The sequence below is a fragment of the Haematobia irritans genome, chromosome 3, assembly GCF_050003625.1.
Source record: "Haematobia irritans isolate KBUSLIRL chromosome 3, ASM5000362v1, whole genome shotgun sequence".
NCBI classification, from domain to species: domain Eukaryota; kingdom Metazoa; phylum Arthropoda; class Insecta; order Diptera; family Muscidae; genus Haematobia; species Haematobia irritans.
The window spans coordinates 41,108,404-41,134,736 of record NC_134399.1 but is presented as its reverse complement, the minus strand read 5'-3'; the positions used below and the strand labels follow the sequence as shown (position 1 = coordinate 41,134,736).

The following is a 26,333-nucleotide window of genomic DNA, read 5'->3' as shown; positions in this document are numbered from 1 at the left end:
CCGATTTTCAAAATAGATATGTATCTCAAATATGAGAGAAACAACAGAGCAGAAAAGTTATGGAAACGAATACAACAGCGGCAAGTTATTTCAATATCTTCATAACAGGACATATAGAATCGGCAGTATTTCCCTTGGGTCCAGAGGCAACTGATATATTTTGTCGATATGAATCATTCGCCGGATCCGACTGGGAACTTGTTAGTGGCATTAAAAACGGCATCACCCAATCGGCTTCTAATAAAAATGGAAATTTTAATGATCCAATTGTATTTAATATGCCAATCGAGTTAACATATCGCAGTACCAACGTTTTTGGATGTAAGTACAAAAACAAACAGAAAAATACGTGCTTCATATACACATTCCTTTGGAATAAGTCAAAGTCGTGTCCTAATGTGTAAATTTACCACGTCAGTGGCAAAACCATGTTAAAGTGGCTTGCCCCTTTCATATATTTTGACAAGATCTGGTACTGGTCCATACACACCAGGGACCAGATTTGTACAACTTACCAACAAATTAGAATTAAATTCAAATTACCTAAATTCAATTTTACCAATTTTCCCATATTTTCTCTACTGCCTTTGAATAATATGTAGATTACTTGCAAAATGACACTCATGTAAATCGAACGAAACCCTATTCGAAAGAGGAGCAGTCACTCGATTTCGAATTTCATTTGTATGAGAACAAATTTGATTTTCAAAAATGAGTATTTTTAAAATTTTGGCTGAGAATTCATTCAAATTTTAAAATCGTTTTCACTATATTTTTCATATAGCACGCGTTCGTAAAATATGAAGTGATTTGACTTTCGAAATAGAAGTTGTATCTTAAAGTTAAATTTATATGTTGTTTTCGTTGCTATTTTAGTTAAATTTTTTTTTCTGAGCCATATTAAGTTACATGTATTCAGTTTTACATGTTTTCGCAAGAGAAACAATAAGAAGTTTATGTTCTGCAATTTTAATCGAATTTCTGTTAATATATTATATACAATTCTAGGGCCACAATTAATAGTCTGCGTCTACGGCCGTACCAGATGGGGAATCGAGACTTCTCTGGGTTACAGCCGTCTTCATATACCAGTTTTTGGTAGCGGAGTCAATCAGCGTATCAGAGCACCAATATTAAAACCCCGATGCAGTAATGCCATGGCGGATATAACCAGCTGGATAAGTGGTCGCAATCCAGAATTAAAGGACTCGAAAATATTGCTTGATAACAACAAAACAAAAGGTAAGAAGAAAACGAACGTTAATCTATAATTAAGTAGAATGGGCATTTGTTTACAAATCAACACTAGTATATCAATTGCAATTTTTTACGTCCATGCGCTGGAGATCGTTTAACCTAACCACTTAGGAAAACTTGGAATTATTCAGAAACATTCACCCTTATTCCTGAAGTCGCCCTCGCTCTCGCCGTCGCTTTTTTCGTCTGTCGCTTTTAAATCGTCTCGTCATTCAATTGGTATTCCTGTTAAGTGGCGACGGCGACGATTACTTTTTGTACCAATTGCAATACTCGGTAATAAAAGGCCGAAACAATCTAGACATAGACCAATTAATTTATAAAGACATCTCAATTGACTTTGCAGCGCTGTAGTTTGTCTGCACACCGTAGATGGCTCTTTTTCGTCTGCAATTGAGTGATTTTTTAATTTGGCTTTAATTAGTTTTCTTTCCTTTATTCTCTCGTTGAAACACCAAATATTGTGAAAGTTTATAAAATACTATTCATCCACACCTTTTTTTAATGCAAATAGACTAATTTATACGGTTATTCTCGTTTTCCAAAAAGAAATTGAGTCACTTGACTGCGCAATTGAGTGGAATGACTGCGCACTGCAAATAAACAAAACCATGGTGAATTATCAAGGTATGTCTCTATATTTTCTTGGTCTATGATCTAGAAAACAATCAGCTGATGTGCAAAAAATTAATTTTAATTTTTTTCGGTTTAAAATATTTTTATTTCCGACGCAATTCTATGTCGGAAAATCAAGAAAAATATTTATTTTGACGCGGGAAAAATGTGGATATATATTCAAGGACAGTAAAAGCTTCCAAAACTATAAAAATGGAGACGACGCTGAGATCAATGGCACAAGGATCATCATGAAAGAAAACAATCAGCTGATATACAAAACTGAATTTTAATTATTTGCGTTTAAAATGCTATTTGTTTGTAATCCAATTTTGACTTGGAAAATCAAAATAAATGATAAATTTGACTCGGGGAAATGATTTAGATATCTACATTAGGACAATAACAACATCCGGCATATACAATTGGAACGACGTTGACATTATACTGATTTTTTTCCCATTTTTTTATAATTGTTGAAGATTACCTTTTACCAATTTCTATTTTTTAAATTTATTTTTCAATTGTTCGATTAATAAAGACTAAAAAACTTCTTCAAAAATTAAACACTAAACTCGTCGCTGGTAAATTTAAAGGCGACAAAAAGCGACGATATTGGCGACACCAGGAATACCGATTTTCTTCGATAGCAGAATATATCAACGAACGGAATACCAATTAGTGGCGACGGAGGAAAAGCGACGGAGAGGGCGACTTCAGGAATAAGGGTGATTATTGTGAAAAGATAAACGTTTATTTCGTTTCCTCACAAAAAGTTTGTCGTTCTGACTCACACGTGGAAACACTTTATCGGATTTCAGATCGGCAAAAAACAGCAGATTTTTTCGGCGACATTTTAATTTGAAGACAGAAATAATTTTTCCGAGTAAAATTAAAGTAGACTGGAATAAAAAGTAAAAACCACTCCTAAACATCCACACTAGAAGAAGTGTTTATTCCAATCGTTTATTAAATCGAATTTCGTGCCATATGAAAGTAACTTTTTCACAGATGGGAAAACTTTTCACAGATTTTTTAGTGGAATCTTTCGTTCCAAAAAGGATTTGAACCCGAAGTAAATATTTTATTTTCAATTTTTTTCTATTTGCTAGATAAGTATTGGGTGACAAAATAGTATAACCCTTTAAATTCTCTGACGTAACTTCTCCTCAACAGAATTTGAGAAACCGGATTTATTTGTGTTTAGTGTTAGTATTAAACTAAAATAGTCTTTAATTATTAGTTTTTTACAGAATTATTTAATGCTCAGGTACTTGCTAAGAGTAATATGTTTATTGGCCTTGAAGGCTTTATATTACTTTATGATTCAATAAATAAATAAATAAAAATAAACAGAGGATTGTTATTCGCCCAAAGCAATATGATTGCGGTATTGGAGAAGTTTTACGACCTTAAGGAAGGTCTAGAAAATTAACTTGTTTCTTTTGTGCCTATACCATGTTGTTCGGCCTGTGGTTCTTTTTACCATCAAAATTATTTTTTGTTTAATCTTTAAAAGGCTCCTTAAAATCTCGGCAAATGTTTTGGATCATTAAATTTGTTACACTAATTGTTAAGTTCAACAAAACATCAATAATATATTACAAAAGACAATACCATTCGTACATTTCGAAATGTTCATTTATAACCACAGTGAGAAAAGAATAGAAGTTACATGCTATTCTATCGTGTATGAATTATTCCTATTCAACCGTCGAACGGAACGGACGTGTTTTTTCAATAGCGGATAAACTCATAGTAATAGGTACCTACTACGAATTTCAAGTGTGGTGGGATATTAAGCCACCATGCAGCGAAATTCCAAGTCATCCACTGGGTTGCTAACTTCAGGGCCCAGTGGACGGGTATCGACTGGAGTTATAAATCTGGGCAATGACCAAGAGTTAGGCCCAATTAGTCGACCTGTAGACGGGTCGACAGGTGGCGACACACTGACAAGTCGAACTTTTTCTAAGGTAACGACATCAAAAGGAGGTAATCCCTCACGAAAGAGATTCAAGGAACGCAGAAATGCTTTGTTTATCCTAAAGAAGTTAGGATCAGTCGACCCAAGCACGTTGTCGGCTAAACAAAGCGATTCCTTAAAATGGGCTCAAGGAATTCTTGAGACTGGAAAAAGGGAACGATCGCCGGATGAGCTGCCATCCTCCAAAAGGGATCAAAGATCGTTTGCCTCAGTTGCTAAAGATAGCCTTGTGATGGCTATCATTAATAAAGGAGCATTGGACGGTATGGTTCCAAAGCAAAAATGGGGGGAAATTGAGAATGCTCTATCTGTCGTCTACTCACAGGTACTGGAAAAGTTTCCCGGCCCAGATCCTCGACACCAAGAGGCTGGTTGGTATCAAGGACGATTTAAGCTAGTCGCATTTGAGGACCAGAGGTCTATAGAATGTTTTAAAGCTGCTCTGATACTAATTGGTGAAGTTTGGGAAGGAGCTGCTCTAGAGTTAGTCGAGAAGAAAGACATACCGGCTAGACCTAGAGCACATGCCTGGATACCTGCAAACCCTTCTGACCCTGAATCTATTTTAAATAGACTGAAACGATGCAATCCAGATCTTCCAACAGCTGATTGGAAGGTTGGCCGTTTGGATGAAGTGGATGGACCAAGACGGCATGCAGTGTTTATATTGAACACTCAGTCTTTGCCACATCTGGCAAAGTCCCAGGGCCGTGTATGTTATGGCTTTCATTATATCCAAATGAAGGTGTATAAAAACGATCAGCTAAAGGATTCAGAAATGGACAAGCCTCTGTCTGAATCAGAAGTAAGCGGATCCTCTTGCGAAGTCGAGGGAGATACCAAAGTTGAAGACATGGATAGATACCGTATGCGTGAGGAGGCTTCTATTGCCTCAGAACTCACCAAAGTCGAACCTATGGTTATTGCGAGAGTCACCGATATCTCTGAAGAGGACATTCTTGATGACTCGATCGAAGCGGCTGATGTGACGGTTGTTGAAAATCTCGATGGTCCTACGGATCCTCCAGATAAATCTTCATCATTGTAAGGCTGCATGTGCTGCCTTAAAAGTTCTCCTGATGAAAGGGGACATAGATATAGTTCTTATTCAAGAACCATATGTTTACAAAAACAAAATATGTGAATTAAGTACTCCGGGGTTCAAACTATTGCAGTATACTGGTAATGATGTAAATCGAGCCTGTATAATTGCTAAAAACGAGCTCAATTTGTTTCTGCTTCCCTCAATGTGCAATACAGACACTGTCGTTGCAAGTTTAGAAATAGCCAAATGCAAATATTGGGTATCTTCGGTCTACATGGGACATGACAGGGAGATGCCTCCATATGCCGTTAAGACCTTAGTGGAGGAGTCACTGAAAACAAAGGCGAAACTCATTATGGGATGCGATGCGAATGCACATCATAGTATATGGGGAAGTAGTGATACTAATGCAAGGGGAGAGTCGCTAATAGAGTTTATTTTGCGTACTAATCTGGTAGTTTGCAACAAGGGAGATGTCCCAACCTTTGTCACTAAAAACAGGCAAGAGGTTTTGGACATCACCTTGGCCTCGCAAGAACTAAATGAAATGATATCTGAGTGGCAGGTTTTAAGTGAACACAGCTTCTCAGATCATCGCTACATCAGTTTCAAATTTGATGTTCATATCACCAAGATCATATTTCCGCCAAATGTTAGGAAAGCTGACTGGAATAGGTATAGGGAATCGTTCAATATGATGATACCGGAAATAACAGAGACAAATATGAGAAATGTGCAAGATATCGAACACGCAGTGGAGCGGATTACTAAGGCCTTCAACATCTCACTGAAAGCTGCATGCCCTAGAGGAAAGCCAAGGGGGAAACATCGACCACCATGGTGGTCTACGGAATTAAGTAATATGAGGAAATCCTGCAGGAAGCTCTTTAACAAGGCAAAGTCCACCAGAGCCCCTGAGGACTGGGACGCTTACAAGAAGAATCTGAGAGGATACAAGCGAGAACTGAGAAAGGCTCAGCATAACTCTTGGAATGCTTACTGCAGCAGTATTGAGAATACGTCCGAGGCTTCCAGACTACGGAAGGTTCTAGCATCCACCAACTCCGCTCCAGGTTTCATTAAAACATCGGAGGGCAATTGGACAACGTCCAGTAAGGAGACGCTGGAGGTACTATTGGACACACATTTTCCTGGAAATCAGACGGTTGAACCATGTACTGGCGGTGCCACAGTTGCTCAGCGGTCGTTTCCTGTCGAGGAAATTGTATCGGAAACTAGAATAAGATGGGCGCTAAATAGCTTTGGACCATTCAAATCCCCTGGACCTGATGGAATTACTCCGGCGGAGTTACAAGCTGTAACTGACAAAATTATCCCCTGGTTGTCGGTGATATATAAAGGATGTATCAACTTATCATATATCCCAGGAAAGTGGAGGGAAACAAAAGTCGTTTTCATACCTAAAGCGGGAAAAGCCTCTCACTCGAGGGCGAAGGATTTCCGACCAATCAGCTTATCCTCATTCCTACTTAAGACTCTGGAGAGGATGATAGATATTTATCTTAGAACTAGCATCGATTCAAGTTTGTTCTCGAAACGACAGCATGCATACTCGAAGGGCAGGTCTACTGAGACCGCACTACATGAACTAGTCAGCTTTATTGAAAGCTCACTATCTGTCAAAGAATACACAATCGTGGCGTTTCTAGACATCGAAGGGGCGTTCAATAATGTCCATCCGAGCTCGATATTAAATGGACTGACAACTCTCAATGTTGATCCATGTATACTCAGGCTGTTAGACGAACTGCTAATGAAGAGACGTATTTCAGCCACACTAGGACAAGCAAACATACAAAGGTATGTGAACAGAGGCACTCCCCAAGGAGGAGTCCTATCACCTCTTCTTTGGAATGTTGCTATAAATAGCCTTCTGGTCACTCTAGAAAAAGAAAGGATAAAAGTGGTGGCATACGCAGATGATGTGGCTCTGGCAGTCAGGGGAAAATTCCCATCCACAATCAGAGATATTATTCAGAGGGCCCTCCGGATGACTGAGAAATGGGCGAAAGACAATGGTCTTGGGGTAAATCCTGCAAAGACAGAATTAGTCATGTACTGCAACGATCGCAAAACTCCCACGGTTAGGCCTATTTCCTTAGGGGGTATTGAAATTCCCTTTGGTGAATGTGCAAAATACCTTGGCGTTATTTTGGACAGGAAGCTGAACTTTAAGCTTAATATTGAAGAAAGGGCGAGAAAGGCAACTGTAGCTTTGTACTCGTGCAAAAAGGCAATAGGAAAAAAGTGGGGACTGAAACCAAAAATTGTGCATTGGCTATACACGGCAGTGGTTAGACCTATAATGCTATATGGTGTTGTAGTCTGGTGGCCGGCACTTCAGAAACCGACTTGTTTAGATAAAGTTCAGCGTATGGCGTGTTTGTGTATTTCAGGCGCATTCAGCAAGACAGGAACAAATTCCCTTAATGTCGTGCTGCATCTATTGCCTTTAGACATTTTGGCCAAACAGTCAGCTGCAACAACGGCTGTGCGGTTGCGCGAACTATCGCTGTGGTCGGAAAAAGGTTACGGTCACAGTTCTGTCCTCAAAACAATGCCAGATGTGCCTAACGTAGTGGATTACACTTTGGCGAGTCCACTTTTCGACAAAAAGTTTGAGACTCTAATCCCCAACAGTGAGGCGTGGTGCACACAGACCCCGGGGAATAAAGAATATATAGATTTCTACACTGATGGCTCCAAATTGGATGGACAAGTGGGGTTCGGAGTATATTCTAATGATCTGGAACTTCGAATAGCGAAAAGATTACCTAATCACTGTAGTGTTTTTCAGGCTGAAATATTAGCAATAAGAGAGGTGGCGAATTGGCTGAGAAGTAATGTTCCAAAAAATGTGGGCATTAATATATACTCAGACAGTCAACCTGCAATAAAATCCTTGGACTCTGTGTTCCTCAACTCGAAAACGGCCATCGACTGCCGCAAATCTCTCAATGAGATGGCTGAGCAGTACAATATTCACCTAATATGGGTGCCTGGCCATAGGAACATACCGGGGAACTGCGAAGCGGATGAGTTGGCAAGGCTAGGGACTACCTTACATATTCCAGGGGAACTAGAATTTGTTGGTATGCCCCTAGCTACCTGCAAGCTCATGCTGCGTGAGAAGGCTGTTATGATGGCAAATGTTCGATGGGAGAATTGCAAGGGTTGTAACGACACCAAGCAAATATGGCCCCATTTCAACTTAAACCGCACACTAGATATGCTAATGTTCTCGAGACGTCAGATATCACTCCTGATATCTGCTATAACGGGTCGCTGCCTGATAGGCGATTTTGCAAAAACTATTGGCGCGAAGTATAATGACTATTGTATGAGCTGTCATGATGCGGAGGAAAAAGAATCAATTAAACACCTCTTGTGTGAGTGTCCTGCATTTTGTGTAAAGCGCAAGCAACTTTTAGGAGCATATAGCTTCAGATTACTGGCGGATCTGGAAAACGTTAACTTAAGCAGTCTGCTACTGTTTTTGGAACAATCTGGTTGGTTCAACAAAGAAAAATAATCAAGAAGGTTCAGCGGTTAAAACTAGAAGTGCCCATATGTAATAGGTACTTTTAGTTAATGTGGTATCACAATGGACTGAATAGTCTAAGTGAGCCTGAATCTTAGTCGGGCTGCCACTTTAACCTAACCTAACCTATCGTGTATGTTCTGGGTTTCACATGAAATACATACTTGCGGGGAATTGGTCCCGTAGGGGTTGTTCTGCATGCAACTTTTCACCTCACAGATGGGAGAACTTTGCACGGAAATTTTTTTAGTGGAATCGTTCATATTTGCAAAACGAAGGATTTAAAAACAAAATAAATCATTTATTTTCAATCTGTCGTATGTTTTCTATATGCTTCATAAGTATTGGATGATAAATTAGCACGAAAGCCCTCTTAAAAGCAAAATTTAAAAATGTATTACAAATTGGCCAAGATTTTCCTTCCACTTGTTGCTAAAAATTAGGGTTTGTTTGACGGAGTTGCAAGACTTTGAGAAAGTGCATTGAAACTTTTGTAATTGCGAAAAATGATGTTATAGCTTGTTAATTATCAACGAATTTTGTATGAATACGATTATTCTTACATTTTAAACAAAAACAAACTAATTTTTGAAGGAAATAAAATAAATGAAAACAATATTTTTGAATTGCTATAAACGATTGGGCAACATTACTTCTGCAAAGCGTTGCACGCAAGAGTCAGTCAAGTATAATAAACTGCGTTAAGAGTTCTCAAGTACAAACAAACAGCATTTAAAACGCATATAATTAAAACTCAGTTTTGCACATCAGCTGATTGTTTTCTTTCACGATGATCCTTGTGCCATTGATCTCAGCGTCGTCGCTATTTTTGTAGTTTTGGAAGCTTTAACTGTCCTCGAATAGATATCCACATTTTTTCCGCGTCAATTTAAATATTTTTTTTGATTTTCCGACATAGAATTGCGTCAGAAATAAAAATATTTTAAACCGAAAAAATTAAAAATCTTTTTTGCACATCAGCTGATTGTTTTCTAGTGATATCCGGCCTTTTATTACCGAGTATTGTAATTGGTACAAAAAGTAATCGTCGTCGTCGCCACTTCGCAGGAATACCAAATGAATGTCGAGACGACTTAAAAGCGACAGACGACAAAAAGCGACGGCGAGGGCGACTTCAGGAATTAGGGTGCTTGTTCCACGGGAAACACAGAACCAAAAATTTTTGGGGGAAATCAAAGTGAAAGGTGAAATCTATGTGATGGAAAATCCAGAACATACCTGTAATTTGTTTTTCCATTCACCCTTATTCCTGAAGTCGCCCTCGCCGTCGCTTTTCCTCTGTCGCCACTAATTGGTATTCCGTTCGTCGATATATTCTGCTATCGAAGAAAATCGGTATTCCTGGTGTCGCTTTTTGTCGCCTTTAAATTTACCAGCGACGAGTTTAAACGCAAATGTTTTCTTTCACGATGATCCTCGCGCCATTGATCTCAGCGTCGTCGCCATTTTTGTAGTTTTGGAAGCTTTAACTGTCCTCGAATATATATCCACATTTTTCCGCGTCAAATTAAATATTTTTTTTGATTTTCCGACTTAGAATTGCGTAAGAAATAAAAATATTTTAAACCGAAAAAATTAAAATTCTTTTTTTGCACATCAGCTGATTGTTTTCTAGTATTGTAATTGGTACAAAAAATAATCGTCGTCGTCACCGTCGCCACTTCGCAGGAATACCAAATGAATGACGAGGCGACTTAAAAGCGACGGCGAGGGAGACTTCAGGAATAAGGGTGAATGTTTTTGGAAAAATCTGGTTAGTTCAACAGAAGAAAATAATCGAGAAGGTTCAGCGGTTAAAAAGCTAGAAGTGCCCATATGTAATAGGTACAGTTTAGTTAATGTGGTATCACAATAGTCTAAGAGAGCCTGAAACTTAATCGGGCTGCCACTTTAACCTAAACTAACCATTTATTATGAGTGATGAATGTGTCGTAGAAAAACTTTGGGCCAATTATCCATAAACATTTGGAAGGGGATTATTATTTATTTAGAGTGGGAAGTAATGACCCAACAATATGACTCAAAAAATTACAAATATTTATAGAATATACATATTAACACCTAATCGCATTTGGGTATTTTTTTATTTGCAGGATTATCTATAGAGTCGTATGGAGAAATTGAGTTAGTTTTAAATGTCATTACTAGAGGATCGATTCGGTTGGGCTTGGAATATTAAACACATAATGTAGATTTTTTATAAATAAAAACAACACACAATTTAAATAGTTTAAATTCTTTTATTTCATACTATGTAACTTAAATTTAGGAGGCGAGATGAATTACCCACAAATTCCATTTAGAAAATTCACCATAAACATACCTGTAAAAAGAGAATACAAATGGATGAGCTATAAACCTTCCTTAATTACGAAACTACATGAATGTAAAAATAATCCAAAACTATCAGAAATAAAGTTATCAACAACGAAAAAATTATGTCGGGAAAAGAAGACATAAATGAAGTTTTTTTCATCATGGTTGTAATTTAGAAACACGTTTAGAAAGAGATCGCAAACATATTGTCCGTCCTATCAGCTACATACCTGAAATTAATAAATTTAAAATATAATTTTACATTAATTACAATTAATTATATAACTTAATAATAAATAATTTAATATTATACGTAAACTTTTTAATATTAAAATATTTAAAAGATATTCAGATTCAATAATATCATCAAAAAATTGTTATGTCGGGAAAAGAAGACCATAATTGACAATTTTCATCACAACAAAGGAATGATAATGGGTATAGGTGATAAGATTAATTGTACGCACCTGTATTTCAAACTTCAATTGTGAAGTTTCAATCCACCACTAAATCGATCATTCAGCGAACTGAATACCTTGTGCCGGTGCTAGGGACATGTATGCAGAAAGCAAGGGTGGTGTAACCAACCAAATCATTTTTTTAATATTGTTTTAATTTTTTTATATATGTTATATTCTTTATGGCAAAAGTTATTTAAAATTGTAACTCTACCACATCAATTAACACACTGCAATCAAAAGATTATAATATCTTATTGTGTGTGAAACATCGAACAAATAAAATTGAAAAAATAATTAAATATATTTAATAACTGAACCATTCTTGAACACCATTAAACTATGAAAAATCTTCGGGTTTAGTTAATTGGACAAATCACACCGAAATCTGAATTATGGCCTATAATCGATTTTTTGCATAAGCCGATTTTACCATCTAATTGCAATAGTTGCGAACACCAAGCCATTCTAAAAAAAAACAGTGGCTCTAGCTCTTGGGGAACTTAAGTTAACTGAACGTTAAATTTGAAATACCCATACTGAGTTATTTGTTCTCATTGGCTTTCCACAAGTCTCTGCTTTCTGCATACATGCCGTCGATAGATTCTATTGGATTAAGAAATGGTATCCTATTCCTTCTTTTCCAAACGCCAACTGTAAATAAAAACAAAAGTTCGATTACTAAAAGGTATGCGAAAGTAAAAAACAATTGCAATTTTTAGCTATTGTCAGTAATTGGAAAATTTAAATCAAATAAAAATCATAAACACGGACCAATTAATTTCATCACTATAGTCTAAAGCAAGCAAGGTGATTCATCGGGATATAAACATACCTTTTTAAAGATAATTCGTTGTGAACCACGTAAAAATCGGAAACGTGTTCTAAAAAATGGACAAGAAAGAAACTAAATTAATATTAAATATTAATCCAAACATTTTTAAATTAGCAATGTCTTGTATTTGTTTATTCAGTAATTGGAAGTGGATAATCAATGTAATTTCATAAACACGGACCAATTAATATCATCACAGATAAACAAATTCTGTGTTTTGTTATATATATATTTTTTTTAATTCATCTTTAAAAGGAGTATTTTTATAAAATTCAAAATTAATTATCTTAACCGTTGTGGTTTACGAATTCTCAAAACAAATATTTGCTTTTCTCGTCAGATCATCGTCTTTATATAAGGAATTACAAAATATTGTAGTTATTTTAATAATATCTAACAACATACGAATAACTAAATCAAGCTGAATAGATTGTGGCTGTAAGAGAATGAAGTAATCGAAGATCAGTTTGATTTTTGAAACTCTTTCTTTGTGCCAGTTGAAAAAATCACATTTACCTGTGCTCGAATGTATTTTTCTTTTGTGGTTCTTAATCATTCGTTTTTGTGTGAAGGTATATTTTCAATTTATTAATTTTCGTATGTAAAGAACTGACGCGTACTAAATAAGCATAAAATGTATGCAATTGTGATACATATATTGCATTCATTTTTTTACAAAAAAAAAATCTGCATTATGGTGTACCACATTACCTGCACATTTTATGAATTAGTGCTTAATGTGTTTTTTAATAAATTAGCAAATATATACGAAATTATGGGTTTCTTATTTTTCGCTCATAGTTGCGTGGATGGCTAACACTAGTAAAATTAATGTGGTAAAATCTTAGGATTGTCGGAGAAAAACAAAAAAATTTGGCTATCGAAGAACAAATGGATATACCACATTTGCTGCACTCACCCTACTGATTTTTTAAAATAATTTTGCAATTAATTTTTATGAAAAACAGACGAAGCTCTCTTCATTACTACTTTATCTTTTTATTTATAGGTTTAAAATTTTAATATACCCTTCGAAGACTAACTATGTTTAGTCGATAATTGGACAATAATTTTTAACAATTAATCAAAATCGTAAAAACAAACTTTTATTATAAAGGCCTCAAGTCCAAAATAAGAAGAAAGTAGGCAATGATTTTTTTATTAAACAAGTAAGGAAAGTCTAAAGTCGGGCGGGGCCGACTATATTATACCCTGCACCACTTTGTAGATCTAAATTTTCGATACCATATCACATCCGTCAAATGTGTTGGGGGGGGGCTATATATAAAGGTTTGTCCCAAATACATACATTTAAATATCACTCGATCTGGACAGAATTTGATAGACTTCTACAAATCTATAGACTCAAAATTTAAGTCGGCTAATGCACTAGGGTGGAACACAATATTAGTAAAAAAAATATGTGAAACATTTAAATCTGAAGCAATTTTAAGGAAACTTCGCAAAAGTTTATTTATGATTTATCGCTCGGTATATATGTATTATAAGTTTAGGAAAATTAGAGTCATTTTTACAACTTTTCGACTAAGCAGTGGAGATTTTACAAGGAAAATGTTGGTATTTTGACCATTTTTGTCGAAATCAGAAAAACATATATATGGGAGCTAAATCTAAATCTGAACCGATGGCAAACAAATTTGGCACGCATAGCTACAATGCTAATTCTACTCCCAGTGCAAAATTTCAACTAAATCGGAGCAAAAAATTGGCGTCTGTGGGCAAATGAGTGTAAATCGGGCGAAAGCTATATATGGGAGCTATATCTAAATCTGAACCGATTTGGCTGATATTTTGCAAGTTTTTCGAGACCCATAAAATATTCGGATGTACGGAATTTGAGGAAGATCGGTTGATATACACGCCAATTATGACCAGATCGGTGAAAAATATATATGGCAGCTATATCTAAATCTGAGCTATATCTGAATCAAAATCAATAGGGATCGTCTTTGAGCCGAAACAGGACCCTATACCAAATTTTAGGACAATCGGACTAAAACTGCGAGCTGTACTTTGCACACAAAAATACATCAACAGACAGACAGACGGACATCGCTAAATCGACTCAGAATTTAATTCTAAGCCGATCCGTATACTAAAAGGTTGGTCTATGATTACTCCTTCTTGGTGTTACATACAAATGCACAAACTTATTATACCCTGTACCAAGGTAGTGGTGAAGGGTATAAAAACAGACATATAACATAGTAATTCTTCCTTTAAATATTCTAAGGATGCCATTTGGGCTGGACATGCAAATTAGATGCTGTATTATCATTTATAAAACACTAAATTCTACATCCAATGATCTTAGACATAGGGATAATATGTGGAAATTGTGAATGTATAAGAGATAAGGAATGCCGAAGCTCGCGCTACATACCTTTGTAAAAATCTTTCGTTTCGGACCATTTATACAGCGGGAGTACATGTTCTAAAAATTTATAAGAATTTAAACAAAATTAATATTGTTACATAATTTTACATAAATAATGGGTTTTAATTGCTTATTCAGTAATTGGATGTGGATAATCAATATAATTTCATAAACACGGACCAATTAATTTCATCACGAATATAGACATATAAAAATTTTGATAATATAGCCAATGAAAATTACCTTTACATTGTTATTTGATTTGATGTATTGCCTTTAGACGTTGACATTGTTATAAAAAAAAGTTAACATTAATGATCGCAAAAGTCAAACATTCAATTTTCCAAAATCAGAAAAAAATATATATACCGAAAGGATATAAAAAGTCAACTTTCCATCATGAAAATTTTAAAAAGTAGGATTTTAGTTTTATTTTCACTCTCGGAAAAATAATTTTCTATGCTATTTTATCCTATCTTATCATTTAATTTTAAACTTACCCGTTATGACAAAGCCCATTATGTGATAGTTGTGTAATGAAAAATAGATTCCGAATGCACCTGAAATGAAATCAGTTTTAAAGGGTGATTTGTTAAGAGCTTGATAATTTTTTTTTTAAAAAACGCATAAAATTTGCAAAATCTCATCGGTTCTTTATTTGAAACGTTAGATTGGTCCATGACATTTACTTTTTGAAGATAATTTCATTTAAATGTTGACCGCGGCTGCGTCTTAGGTGGTCCATTCGGAAAGTCCAATTTTGGGCAACTTTTTCGAGCATTTCGGCCGGAATAGCCCGAATTTCTTCGGAAATGTTGTCTTCCAAAGCTGGAATAGTTGCTGGCTTATTTCTGTAGACTTTAGACTTGACGTAGCCCCACAAAAAATAGTCTAAAGGCGTCAAATCGCATGATCTTGGTGGCCAACTTACCGGTCCATTTCTTGAGATGAATTGTTCTCCGAAGTTTTCCCTCAAAATGGCCATAGAATCGAGAGCTGTGTGGCATGTAGCGCCATCTTGTTGAAACCACATGTCAACCAAGTTCAGTTCTTCCATTTTTGGCAACAAAAAGTTTGTTAGCATCGAACGATAGCGATCGCCATTCACCGTAACGTTGCGTCCAACAGCATCTTTGAAAAAATACGGTCCAATGATTCCACCAGCGTACAAACCACACCAAACAGTGCATTTTTCGGGATGCATGGGCAGTTCTTGAACGGCTTCTGGTTGCTCTTCACTCCAAATGCGGCAATTTTGCTTATTTACGTAGCCATTCAACCAGAAATGAGCCTCATTGCTGAACAAAATTTGTCGATAAAAAAGCGGATTTTCTGCCAACTTTTCTAGGGCCCATTCACTGAAAATTCGACGTTGTGGCAGATCGTTCGGCTTCAGTTCTTGCACGAGCTGTATTTTATACGGTTTTACACCAAGATCTTTGCGTAAAATCTTCCATGTGGTCGAATAACACAAACCCAATTGCTGCGAACGGCGACGAATCGACATTTCACGGTCTTCAGCAACACTCTCAGAAACAGACGCAATATTCTCTTCTGTACGCACTGTACGCATTCGTGTGGTTGGTTTAATGTCCAATAAAGTAAACTGAGTGCGAAACTTGGTCACAATCGCATTAATTGTTTGCTCACTTGGTCGATTATGTAGACCATAAATCGGACGTAAAGCGCGAAACACATTTCGAACCGAACACTGATTTTGGTAATAAAATTCAATGATTTGCAAGCGTTGCTCGTTAGTAAGTCTATTCATGATGAAATGTCAAAGCATACTGAGCATCTTTCTCTTTGACACCATGTCTGAAATCCCACGTGATCTGTCAAATACTAATGCATGAAAATTCTAACCTCAAAAGAATCACCCTTTATTAATTAGTTAAAAGGCATAGAATTTCATTTGATAGCCAAATAAGTTACTAGATATTTCTCAGGAATTGGAAAGGAATTAATCAATTTAAATTCATAAACACGGACCAATTAATTTCATCATAGATTTTCAAAAAATTTAAAAATTTAGGTAAATACATACGATAAAAAAATTATTCAATATTTACCTTTTAGTTTACAAACTGATCCATTGTTTAATAATGTTTGTCCACACATTTGATTATTATAGCAAAGTGCTAGTTGAAAAATATGATTCACAAATAAATCTGAAAGCAATAGATACAGAATATTAGATTTTTGCTTAGAGATGAATGAAAAACAAATATTTATTTATTTTAAAATCAGAACGCAAAAAAGCGCAGCCGAATTATTTAGTCATTATTTATCATACGGTAACTTTTGTCATCATTTTGAATGTAATAAAATACAATACGTTCGAAAACAATAGCAAACTAACCTTTTTAACACCGTTGATGTGTAAGAGATCGCCAAAGGTTTCCCGCAATCATTTATCTAAATAAAATATAAAAAAGTATGTATGTATTATTAGGAACGACAGGTAATAAAATGTATCTTAAGATAATTTTTGTAACAAAATCAGTACGCACAAAGCGCAGCCGTATTGGTTATAGTCATGTTTTATCATACGGTAACTTTTTTCATCATTTTACTCTAAGATCGTCTCAAATATGTTTTGTGTAAAGAATTTATTTTATATTTGTGAAAATATTGAGTTATGTTCTATATAACTGTGACTGTAATGAATATTGAAAGGATTACTTCGACTTTCGGCTGAAAAATTGGTAAACCTTAATTTTTGGATTTTCGAATATTTGAACTTTGGAAAACTAATTGACATATCATATCTTTACATCTCTTTAAAAATTGAGTGTAACATTTTAAGAGTTTAGAACTTTTTCACATAAGAATATATATATATTTGGATTTCGGTTAAATCGATAACGTAAAAGTTACACATGCCATGTACATTCTGACCTTTGAAACACAAAACATCATTGGTTCGTAGGGAAAACCCCAAGTTTTTTAATTAACGAATGACCTCTGAGCCCATACACAGAGTTCATATAAACTTTCGATAAACGAACTTAAAAAAGCCGAAATTGGTATGCCTAGTCCCAAGTCTTTAAAAAAAAATGTGTCACAAACTATTCTTGAACAAAATAAATATAGAAATCATATGGTATTGAAGAATTAAATAAAAAATGATAGATCTTGCATAGATCCGATTTACAAGAAAATATACAAACCTTTTGAATACTGACACGCCTGAGAACGCAACTTCCAAGCATAGAAATGCCAAAGATCATCTTGGCATTCTAATTATCGAGAAATCGACGTCATGTATGCGAGATTCCCACTGTTCTCTCATAGTATTACGAGATGTATAGCATCCTAAAATATAAGAAAAATATAGCGTTTGTGACTACAATTTATACAATTTAGGCAACTTTAATAAACATTAATTATTCTACATTTGAAATCAGTACGCAATATAGCGCAGCCGAATGAATTTAGTCATTATATATCATACGGTAACTTGTGTCATCATAGAAATTATTATTAATTTGAATAAGAATAGACAAAAATTAAACAAGTAGATTATTTTAGCAACATATACTATATATTTACCTCAAGTTCTTGGTCCCAATATAGACAAGCCCACCGTGATGCCAGATGTCTGCAAATATATATAAATATATTTATGAATAGATTATAAAAAAGACACATTTCATTTAAATGCTAAAAACATATATAGAATATTCTCATTGAATGAAGTCTACACAGCATTTTTTTTAAATATGTAGGTAAGGTATTCAGTAATTAGATCCGGGTGTATAATCATTGAGAAAATGAATATCTAGTTTATGATGGAAAGTTTCTGATTAATAGAACAACTTTATTACATTTTTATCACGATAAAACGATAAGAATAACTCCCAGTTAACAGAAAGTAAAATCGAAATATCTTCTCTCCGGTTAACTTTAACTGAGAATCAGCAGTTAAGATCCTAACTGACATATGGAATATATAAGCAAGATGTCAGATATGTCCGTAGTACGAATTAAAAGTTCGTTAGCTAACGGAGCACATGAAAATGGGCGTAATTAATAAAAAAAATGAATTTTTATAGTGTTTGCTAAATAAATTGCCAATCAAAATTAATTCCACCACAAACTATAGTTTTTTATATATGTTTTAAAATATTTAGTATACTCACCAAAAATGTTTCGACGCCTTTTTTGTTCTGTCGTTCTACGAATGCAAAAGAAATGATTATAATTAGAGATATTACAGATTATAAATTACAGCAACATGATTTGATAAAAATCTCATTTAGACGAGTCTACACAAATGTTTTTGATAATGTAGGTAAGGTATATTCAGGAATTAGATCCGGAGTTATAATCATTGATAATAGATTAAACTTCCCAGCAAAAAAAGCGTCGCAAAAAAAGTAGTGAAAATGATCTTTTTGGATCCAGAAGTAGTGCAAAATTGGCACAGAAGCGATGAATTTAACATGGGCTTGTCATAGGACGGATGTCCACCATTTCGACAGTCGTTGCACTGAATTTGCATTATTTCTTAAGGTGTGATCCGAATTCATTGTTTTGTGAATTGGTTGTGAATTAAAAAATTTTGTAATATTTTGTCAAATAAATCATTTTTATAAATTTTTATGATTTGTAATGCATTCTAACGCTTGTCAGAAACGTTTGAATTAAAATATTTTGAAAAATTCGCAATATTTCTTGAATGGATTTAGATTTTTTTTCGACAAAATTTCAATAATTAATACCATTTTATTAATGCCTACTCTGTTTTTAACCTTTGTAATTTAACCTTTGAAACACAAAAATTAAATTTACGCATTAAAAAATAAGACAAAAGCGAGTTGAATTAAAAGAACTTTCTGTGTAGTTAGAATAAAGAAAATCTTTGGGAGTACATCTTTTGGATGTGCTTTTAAAGTTATGCCTTTGGAAGAACTTCCAATTTTTTTGCTGGGAATGTGATGCAGGGAATAAAAAATATAAGAAAACAAAAAATGTTACTATTATTTCAATAATACTCACCTTTCTCATGTATCGAAAAAATCGCCATTCCTACTTGCAACTTAGTCCACTATCGCACATTAGCCACAATAAACTGAAATTTTATGAAAATAAAAAATAAACTTATTAATTTTGAGAAATACTCATTTTTTTAGTTTCTTTTATTGTTTCTCATACTAAAAAGCCATTCATCGGAAGACGATAATCTATAGATTTTGTCAACGTTTAGTCAAATGTATATGCTGCAATGAGCAACTGAGAGTTCTTTGGAAACAAAATAGGCAAACATTACTTTCTGCTGTTTTTTTATTAAAAAGTTTATTTAATTAGAATTTTAATTGGGGAGAAACCCCTTAAGCATTGCTTTTATTTGGATAACATGAAAAATTTAATTATATTGTATAATTTTAGTGATTTGTGGGATTCATAAATTTCCTTAAATTTCTACAATGCGACACACATTCTAAAACCTTTCCGCAAACTATTGTTTCTCAAAAAATATGAAAAAACTAATGCATATTATACAAAATGGGTACACATTTATTACAAAAAGTCAGCATTTTGTGGAATGGTACTTAGCGTACATGTTTATTTAATGATATTTGATATATTTCTAAAATTCGTAAAAATACCGTTTGTCCATAACAACGTCTAATCCGCCATGAATCAAGTGGTTCAAGAAATACTATTGCTTTTAGAAAGTTAGTTAAGAAGTGCATGATGCTCATTAATAAATAAAACAAGTAAGGAAAGTCTAAAGTCGGGCGGGGCCCTGGACCACTTTGTAGATCCACATTTTCGATACCATACCAAATCCGTCAAATGTGTTCTGCAATTTAAGTCGGCTAATGCCCTGGGGTGGAACACAATGTTAGAAAAAAATATGGGAAACATTTAACCCTTTCACTACCGAAATAAACCTAATGTTAAAAACTTTAATTTTTCTTCTATTTTTACAGCATGTAAAACAAAAATTGTCATTTTGAGATCCTACCTCAAATACTTCAAAAGCTATATGAGCTTGTTCTGAAAATTTGATTCTTGAATTGTGGCCAAATGGCCTTACGAAAATAAGCGTTATTTGGCTTATAATATCTTTCAAAGTGTGAGAAAAAATACAAAAAAGAAATTGAAAAAGTATCAGCTATAGTTTTTGTATAAATGTCCATTTACTAGAAACATACAATAGAAAAATTGTCTCAAATTTTCATATTTTTCGTTTATTGTTAAATAAGTTTATAAAAATGCATTTTAGTGCTCACCAACATGGAAAATAATTATAAATTATTTAGATTAAAGCCTCTACTTTAAAATAACATAGAGAAATAAATCGAAACTAAGTGGGAAAATAGATTTTGGTGTCTTTTTCGAATGTCCTTCTATGTGGACATCGGTAGTGAAAGGGTTAAATCTGAACTAATTTTGGGGTAACTTCGCAAAAGTGTATTTATGATTTATCGGTCGATTGATATGTATTAGAAATAAAGGAAGATTTGAGTCACTTTTACAAGTTTTCGACTTAGCAGTGGCGATTTTATAAGAAAAATGTGGGTATTCTGGCCATTTTTGCTCAAATTGGAAAAACATATATATGGAAGCTATATCGAAATCTGAATCGATTTGAACCAAATTTGACATGCATGTTAAGTACTTTAATTCTACTCACTGTGCAAATTTTAACGTAAATCCCGATTTCAATCAAATTCGGCACATTTGACTGTAGTACTGATTGTTCTCCTTGTGCAATATTTCAAGCAAATTAGTGTAAAACTCTGACTTCTGGGGCCATATAAGTCCATATCGGGCGAAAGATTTATATGGGAGCTATATCTAAATCTGAACCGATTTCAATCAAATTTTGCAAACTTGACTATACGACTAAGCGTGATGTTTGTGCAAAATTTCAAGCAAATCAGGGTAAAACTTTGGCTTCTGGGTCCATATAAGTGCATATCGGGCGAAAGATATATATGGGAGCTATATCTAAGTCTGAACCGATTTCTTCCAAAATCAATAGAGTTCTATTCTGCCCGCAAAACAGAAACTTGTGCCAAATTTGAAGTCGACTGGACTAAAACTGCGACTTTGATCACAAAAATGTGTTCACAGACAGACGGACAGACGGACATGGCTAGATCGGCTCGGGGACCCACCCTGAGCATTATTGCCAAAGACACCATGTTTCTATCTCGTCTCCTTCTGGGTGTTGAAAATATATGCACTAACTTATAATACCCTGTTCCACAGTGTGGCGCAGGGTATAAAAATATGGCGATGATGAGGTTATCAAAGCCCGAAACATAATAGACTTCCGGACTTGTATATTAGAGTCCCTTTTGCATTGAACAATTTTAAGATTTTTTTCAATAAAATATTTCTGAGGTTTGGGAATAAATATAAAATATATAAATAAAGAGCCAATTTTTAATAACATTTCTTGTAATTCCTCCTTTTTTAAATAGGTGTTCCCAGTCATTGTTCTAAGCATTTTTAAATTAAAAAAAAAAACTAATTTTTTGAATATCGTCGTTATACATGAGCATATATATACACTTCTCAAACTTGGACTATCTGAAAACCAGACACATCTCAAAAGTGGACAATGTCGTTAGACGTTTGCTATGTTAACACATTAAAATTATAACTGGACGCCTCCTACCAGGTATACGGGTATGAAGTGAGTGTCAAGATACAGATAAATATCTCGACAGGGAGCATCTGTTGTGAACTAGGCCTTATTTTGTTTGTTTGGTTGCTATGACATAACATGTTGAATTTTGTACCAGAAAGTGATGATTTGCGGAAAGCATTAATTTTTTGTTTTCATTTGAAGAAAAGTGCTACAGAGTCGCATCGAATGCTTGTCGAGGCATATGGTCATCATGCTCTATCAGAAGCAACGTGCACAAGATGGTTTCAACGGTTCAGAAATAATGATTTTGCTGTGAGAAATGAAGGATGTGGGAAAACCACCAAAAAAGTTTGAAGACACCGAATTGGATGCAGATGACATTTTGAGTCAAAAGTAAATGACAGCAATGCTAAATTTTGCACAACAAACAATTTCTGACCTTTCAAAGGCTATGGGAAAGATGTGGAAAATGGATGTCACACGAAAAAAAAAACACTCATTTCGTACCGGTATACTTGGTAAATAAATAAATGTGCACAAAATTTAGGCGACCGGGGACCTCATGTCCACCACTGAGAACTTTAACTGTGCAATACAAATCATAAAAAAACAGAATTCAAGCAAATATCTTAGAAATTTCATATGGGCCTACACTTGAAATTGTATTTCCTTGCAATATGCGTAATAGGGCTTGCGGATACCAAATATGAAACGATTAATATGGAAATGTATGTGGCACGGACAATGCTCATTATATTACAATTATTAATATTGCTGGATTTGGGTTCATTTCGACAACTTAACACTTTGAGAAACCATGCTGAGCCAAACCTCAAGCAAAAAAAAAATGAAAACACGAAATTTAAAGAATAAACCGGTCCAATTTATACAAAAAAAATTTTGCCAAATTTTCCGAATTTAGCTGTTTAATACTACGGTATTAGTATTATTTTTTTTTTTTAATCCAATAAAATGCTAAGTTTTGTGAATATAAAGGGGAACATCAGTTTTTTTCATACGTGAAATGCGAACAGCAAATTAATACGATATAGGTGGTTAAATTGTTACATTTTACCCTAAACTTTATATTTGAACCATACATTTTTAGTCCACTGGCTATACCATGGATATATGTTGCACAGTATATTTAGCCTAATAACTTATAGCTTTGCTGAAGAGTAGACGTGTGTTAGAAATCGGTATATTTCAACATTTTTAATTTTATATTATAAACATTTAATGATATATTTCTAAATCGCGTACTATTTAAGTAAATAGATGGTGATAATGTTCAAAATTGCACATGTACGTCAAGTCTTAAATGATATGGCTCGATTAGTATCCACATTGTTCTAAACCAATTATTATATTACTATTGAAGATGTAAAAAAAATAGATACATCCCATTTGATTTTTTGTTTGTTTTTTTATCCTAAGGTAGGCTCCGTGGCATGAACAGAAAACGAAAGAAACGTTAACCTCTCGAAAAATATTTTCAAGAAAACTCACAATTTTGAGTATTATGATCGCGCATCATTGGGCTAATTTATGTCTTCATCAACATTAATGTATGATTAATTTGTGCTCAGAGAGCACGTAAAAGTACATATTAATTCGTTACTTCACAGGTATGAAGCGAGGCATGAATCCCATGGCAATAGTGAAGTCAAATGCAAAATATATTGTATATACATTTTTAGTTTTCGTTCTTTGGTTTAGAAATTATGAGAATATGGTTAAAGTATTGAAATTATTAACTAAATACTGTATTACTGCATTATGCATTCTGCATTACACTACACCAAAAGAAATTTGTTAGTAGACACAGCAGAAATATCTGCTAAAAAGGGGAAGGTAATCACAATTTGCTGATTTATTATTTTTCAAACTCAAACCTAAATATGGTGGAAACAAATAAACATATTTTGGTCCTATTTTAAAATTCAGGAATGTCTTATATAAAAAAAAATAACGAATAAGTCAAGAAAACGTTGCGTATTCGATAGCTAGTATTATTAAGATTATTTGGGAATGGGAATATACAAAACTATTATTTTTTCTTGAAAATCCGTTGTTGTTTAACTTCGCCGAAATTACAAACATCAGACATCGATTGCTTTTGTTTCAAAAATAGTAATAGTAGTATCCAGAACTAAAAGTAATTGAGTAAGTGGATTGAATGCCAAGATTTTAACATTTGTTTTTTTTTTTTTTTTTTTTTTTTAATTTGTACAATAAACCTTTTTGAGTTAGGGAACTTTTGTTTGCAAAAAAAAAAGATTTACCGTTGCATTTGAACCGTCACTTGAGGTCCTAGCATCTGGCAACAGATAATATAATTCGAACGATTAGTTAATATGTTTAGAACAGTGATTTAAATATAATTGTCTGTAATAACGAATCATTCACTGATATTCCGGCTACATCGTTCAGAGATGACCATTTCCTTTATGCGAAATTTGAAAATAAGGGTTCTAAGACAATTCTTCTACTCCTTTAAATTTTCTAAATAAAATTAGTTGAATTTAAATAAACAAGATGAATTGAAAAAGACTACAGGAATAAGGAAGGAGATTAATTTTCATAATTATATATTTTTATTTTGTTAACAACCCGAATCTTACGCCAATCTCATAATTTGGATATAAAGCATATATATTATACAAAAACATTAACAAATTAATATTGGTATACTAAGAAGGTAGAGCAAACAATTATAACGTTTTTTTATGGAGGAAGATTCGGGTTATATTAGTTTTTTTTTTTGTTTTAAGTTCTTACCTCGTGGCAAATAATAAAAGTTTCATTTAATATTGGCAAAGTTGTTCATATTTCATGTGGGCTTCAATACTATCATTTAGTATAGGTGAAGTGTGTTGATATCCCAGTAAAATTTCATTCAGATAAGATATATATATATCATATATGCCTCGATGTTCACAAGAATGTTTTGATGACTCGAATGTATCCCATTTTCCATCCAGGAATTATTAGGTTTTTGTAGATCCATAAATTTCTTCTCAACGCCTTGTACATATGTACATCCATACATTTGCTTATGGCGATTGTAATATAATATACTATTTTCCAAAGCGCCAGAATATAATCAAATATATTTTAAAAGTAGCAATCCCTTTAAAAATACACAATACACACCAGTCAGTCATACAGAGAAAATTCACAAAATGTAGACATTCATCCGTCATGACATATACACTATACACAAACACACATTAATCATTCAAAACCACATACATTTTATAAACGAAATAAAACAATCCCCTAAATAAATAACAGAATTTATATTAACTTGGTTATGAAATACCCAGAAACCCCCGACAATCAGCAAGAAAATTTTGGGTTCAGTTTCTATTTAATATTTTGTCACTATATATTTTAATAATTCTCAATTAAAAAGTTTATATATAATCCATATATTTACTTCCATTTTCTTATTTGAAACCACGACGAGAAATCGTAACGACCTTTTTTACTACGAAGAAATCAACAATATCGATCCCGGAATTATTGTTTTTTGTTTAGATCGATAAGGAAATCAAGAAATAAAAAATATTCAAAGTTATATTTGGTAAACGTTATAAATGCCCGTTTCGATACAAAAGAATATAATACAAATGTATAACCATTGCTTTCGCAATTCACGATTAAATTGAATGAAATTAAAGGCACTTTCTTAGCTATGCTAGAATGAATTTTTAGTAAATACGCAGAATTGTGGAGTTAATTAACTTTTAATGTCATGTAATGTTTAATGTCAACATGTAAGTCGTGAAACACATTTAAGAATCCATATTTATTATTAGCAAGAAAGAGATCCAATAAATTAGCACCTTGCTTTTTTTTGAAAGATATATTTTTGAATTGCAAAATGAAATCTCCCATTTTCGGCATTTGCGCCTGTATGACATTGAAGAGTTATTAAAAGCAGGAAATATCTTTCGGTATTACTGCCTATTAATGAACACAAGAATTAGTACATTGTGTGGAATAAAATAAACAGATAAATAAAATAGCTGCATTCTCCTAATACTATAGTTTTAATTGAATAGTGCCCTAGAAGCTAATAATAATTTACAATACACAAAAAAAAAAAAACAATGAATCCTTATCCATTTTGCATTTAATTCATATAGAAATTAATCTGATTGGATTTTAAAAATAAGACATACTGTTCATATCTGATCATGAAGCTTCTTCGTAATG

At 33.8% G+C, this 26,333-nt stretch overlaps 1 protein-coding gene and 4 non-coding genes across 5 annotated transcripts; 1 reads left to right on the top strand and 4 right to left on the bottom strand.

Moving 5' to 3' along the window:
- The first annotated feature begins 6 nt into the window (after window positions 1-6).
- Window positions 7-10,713, top strand: B9d1 (B9 domain-containing protein 1). The gene is made up of 3 exons (XM_075301310.1): window positions 7-321; window positions 1,009-1,242; window positions 10,581-10,713. Exons 1-3 carry the CDS (start codon window positions 60-62, stop codon window positions 10,664-10,666), a joined length of 582 nt encoding a protein of 193 aa, XP_075157425.1. The 5' UTR covers window positions 7-59; the 3' UTR covers window positions 10,667-10,713.
- Window positions 10,714-11,984: 1,271 nt separating this feature from the next.
- Window positions 11,985-12,054, bottom strand: LOC142232467 (small nucleolar RNA U18). Its single transcript, XR_012721147.1, has one exon. It is a non-coding gene; the product is annotated as a small nucleolar RNA U18 (small nucleolar RNA).
- Window positions 12,055-12,226: 172 nt separating this feature from the next.
- On the bottom strand, window positions 12,227-12,296 carry LOC142232469 (small nucleolar RNA U18). Its single transcript, XR_012721149.1, has one exon. It is a non-coding gene; the product is annotated as a small nucleolar RNA U18 (small nucleolar RNA).
- Window positions 12,297-14,623: 2,327 nt separating this feature from the next.
- On the bottom strand, window positions 14,624-14,693 carry LOC142232468 (small nucleolar RNA U18). The gene has a single exon (XR_012721148.1). It is a non-coding gene; the product is annotated as a small nucleolar RNA U18 (small nucleolar RNA).
- Window positions 14,694-16,434: 1,741 nt separating this feature from the next.
- LOC142232464 (small nucleolar RNA U18) lies at window positions 16,435-16,505 on the bottom strand. Its single transcript, XR_012721144.1, has one exon. It is a non-coding gene; the product is annotated as a small nucleolar RNA U18 (small nucleolar RNA).
- Between the last annotated feature and the right edge of the window lie 9,828 nt (window positions 16,506-26,333).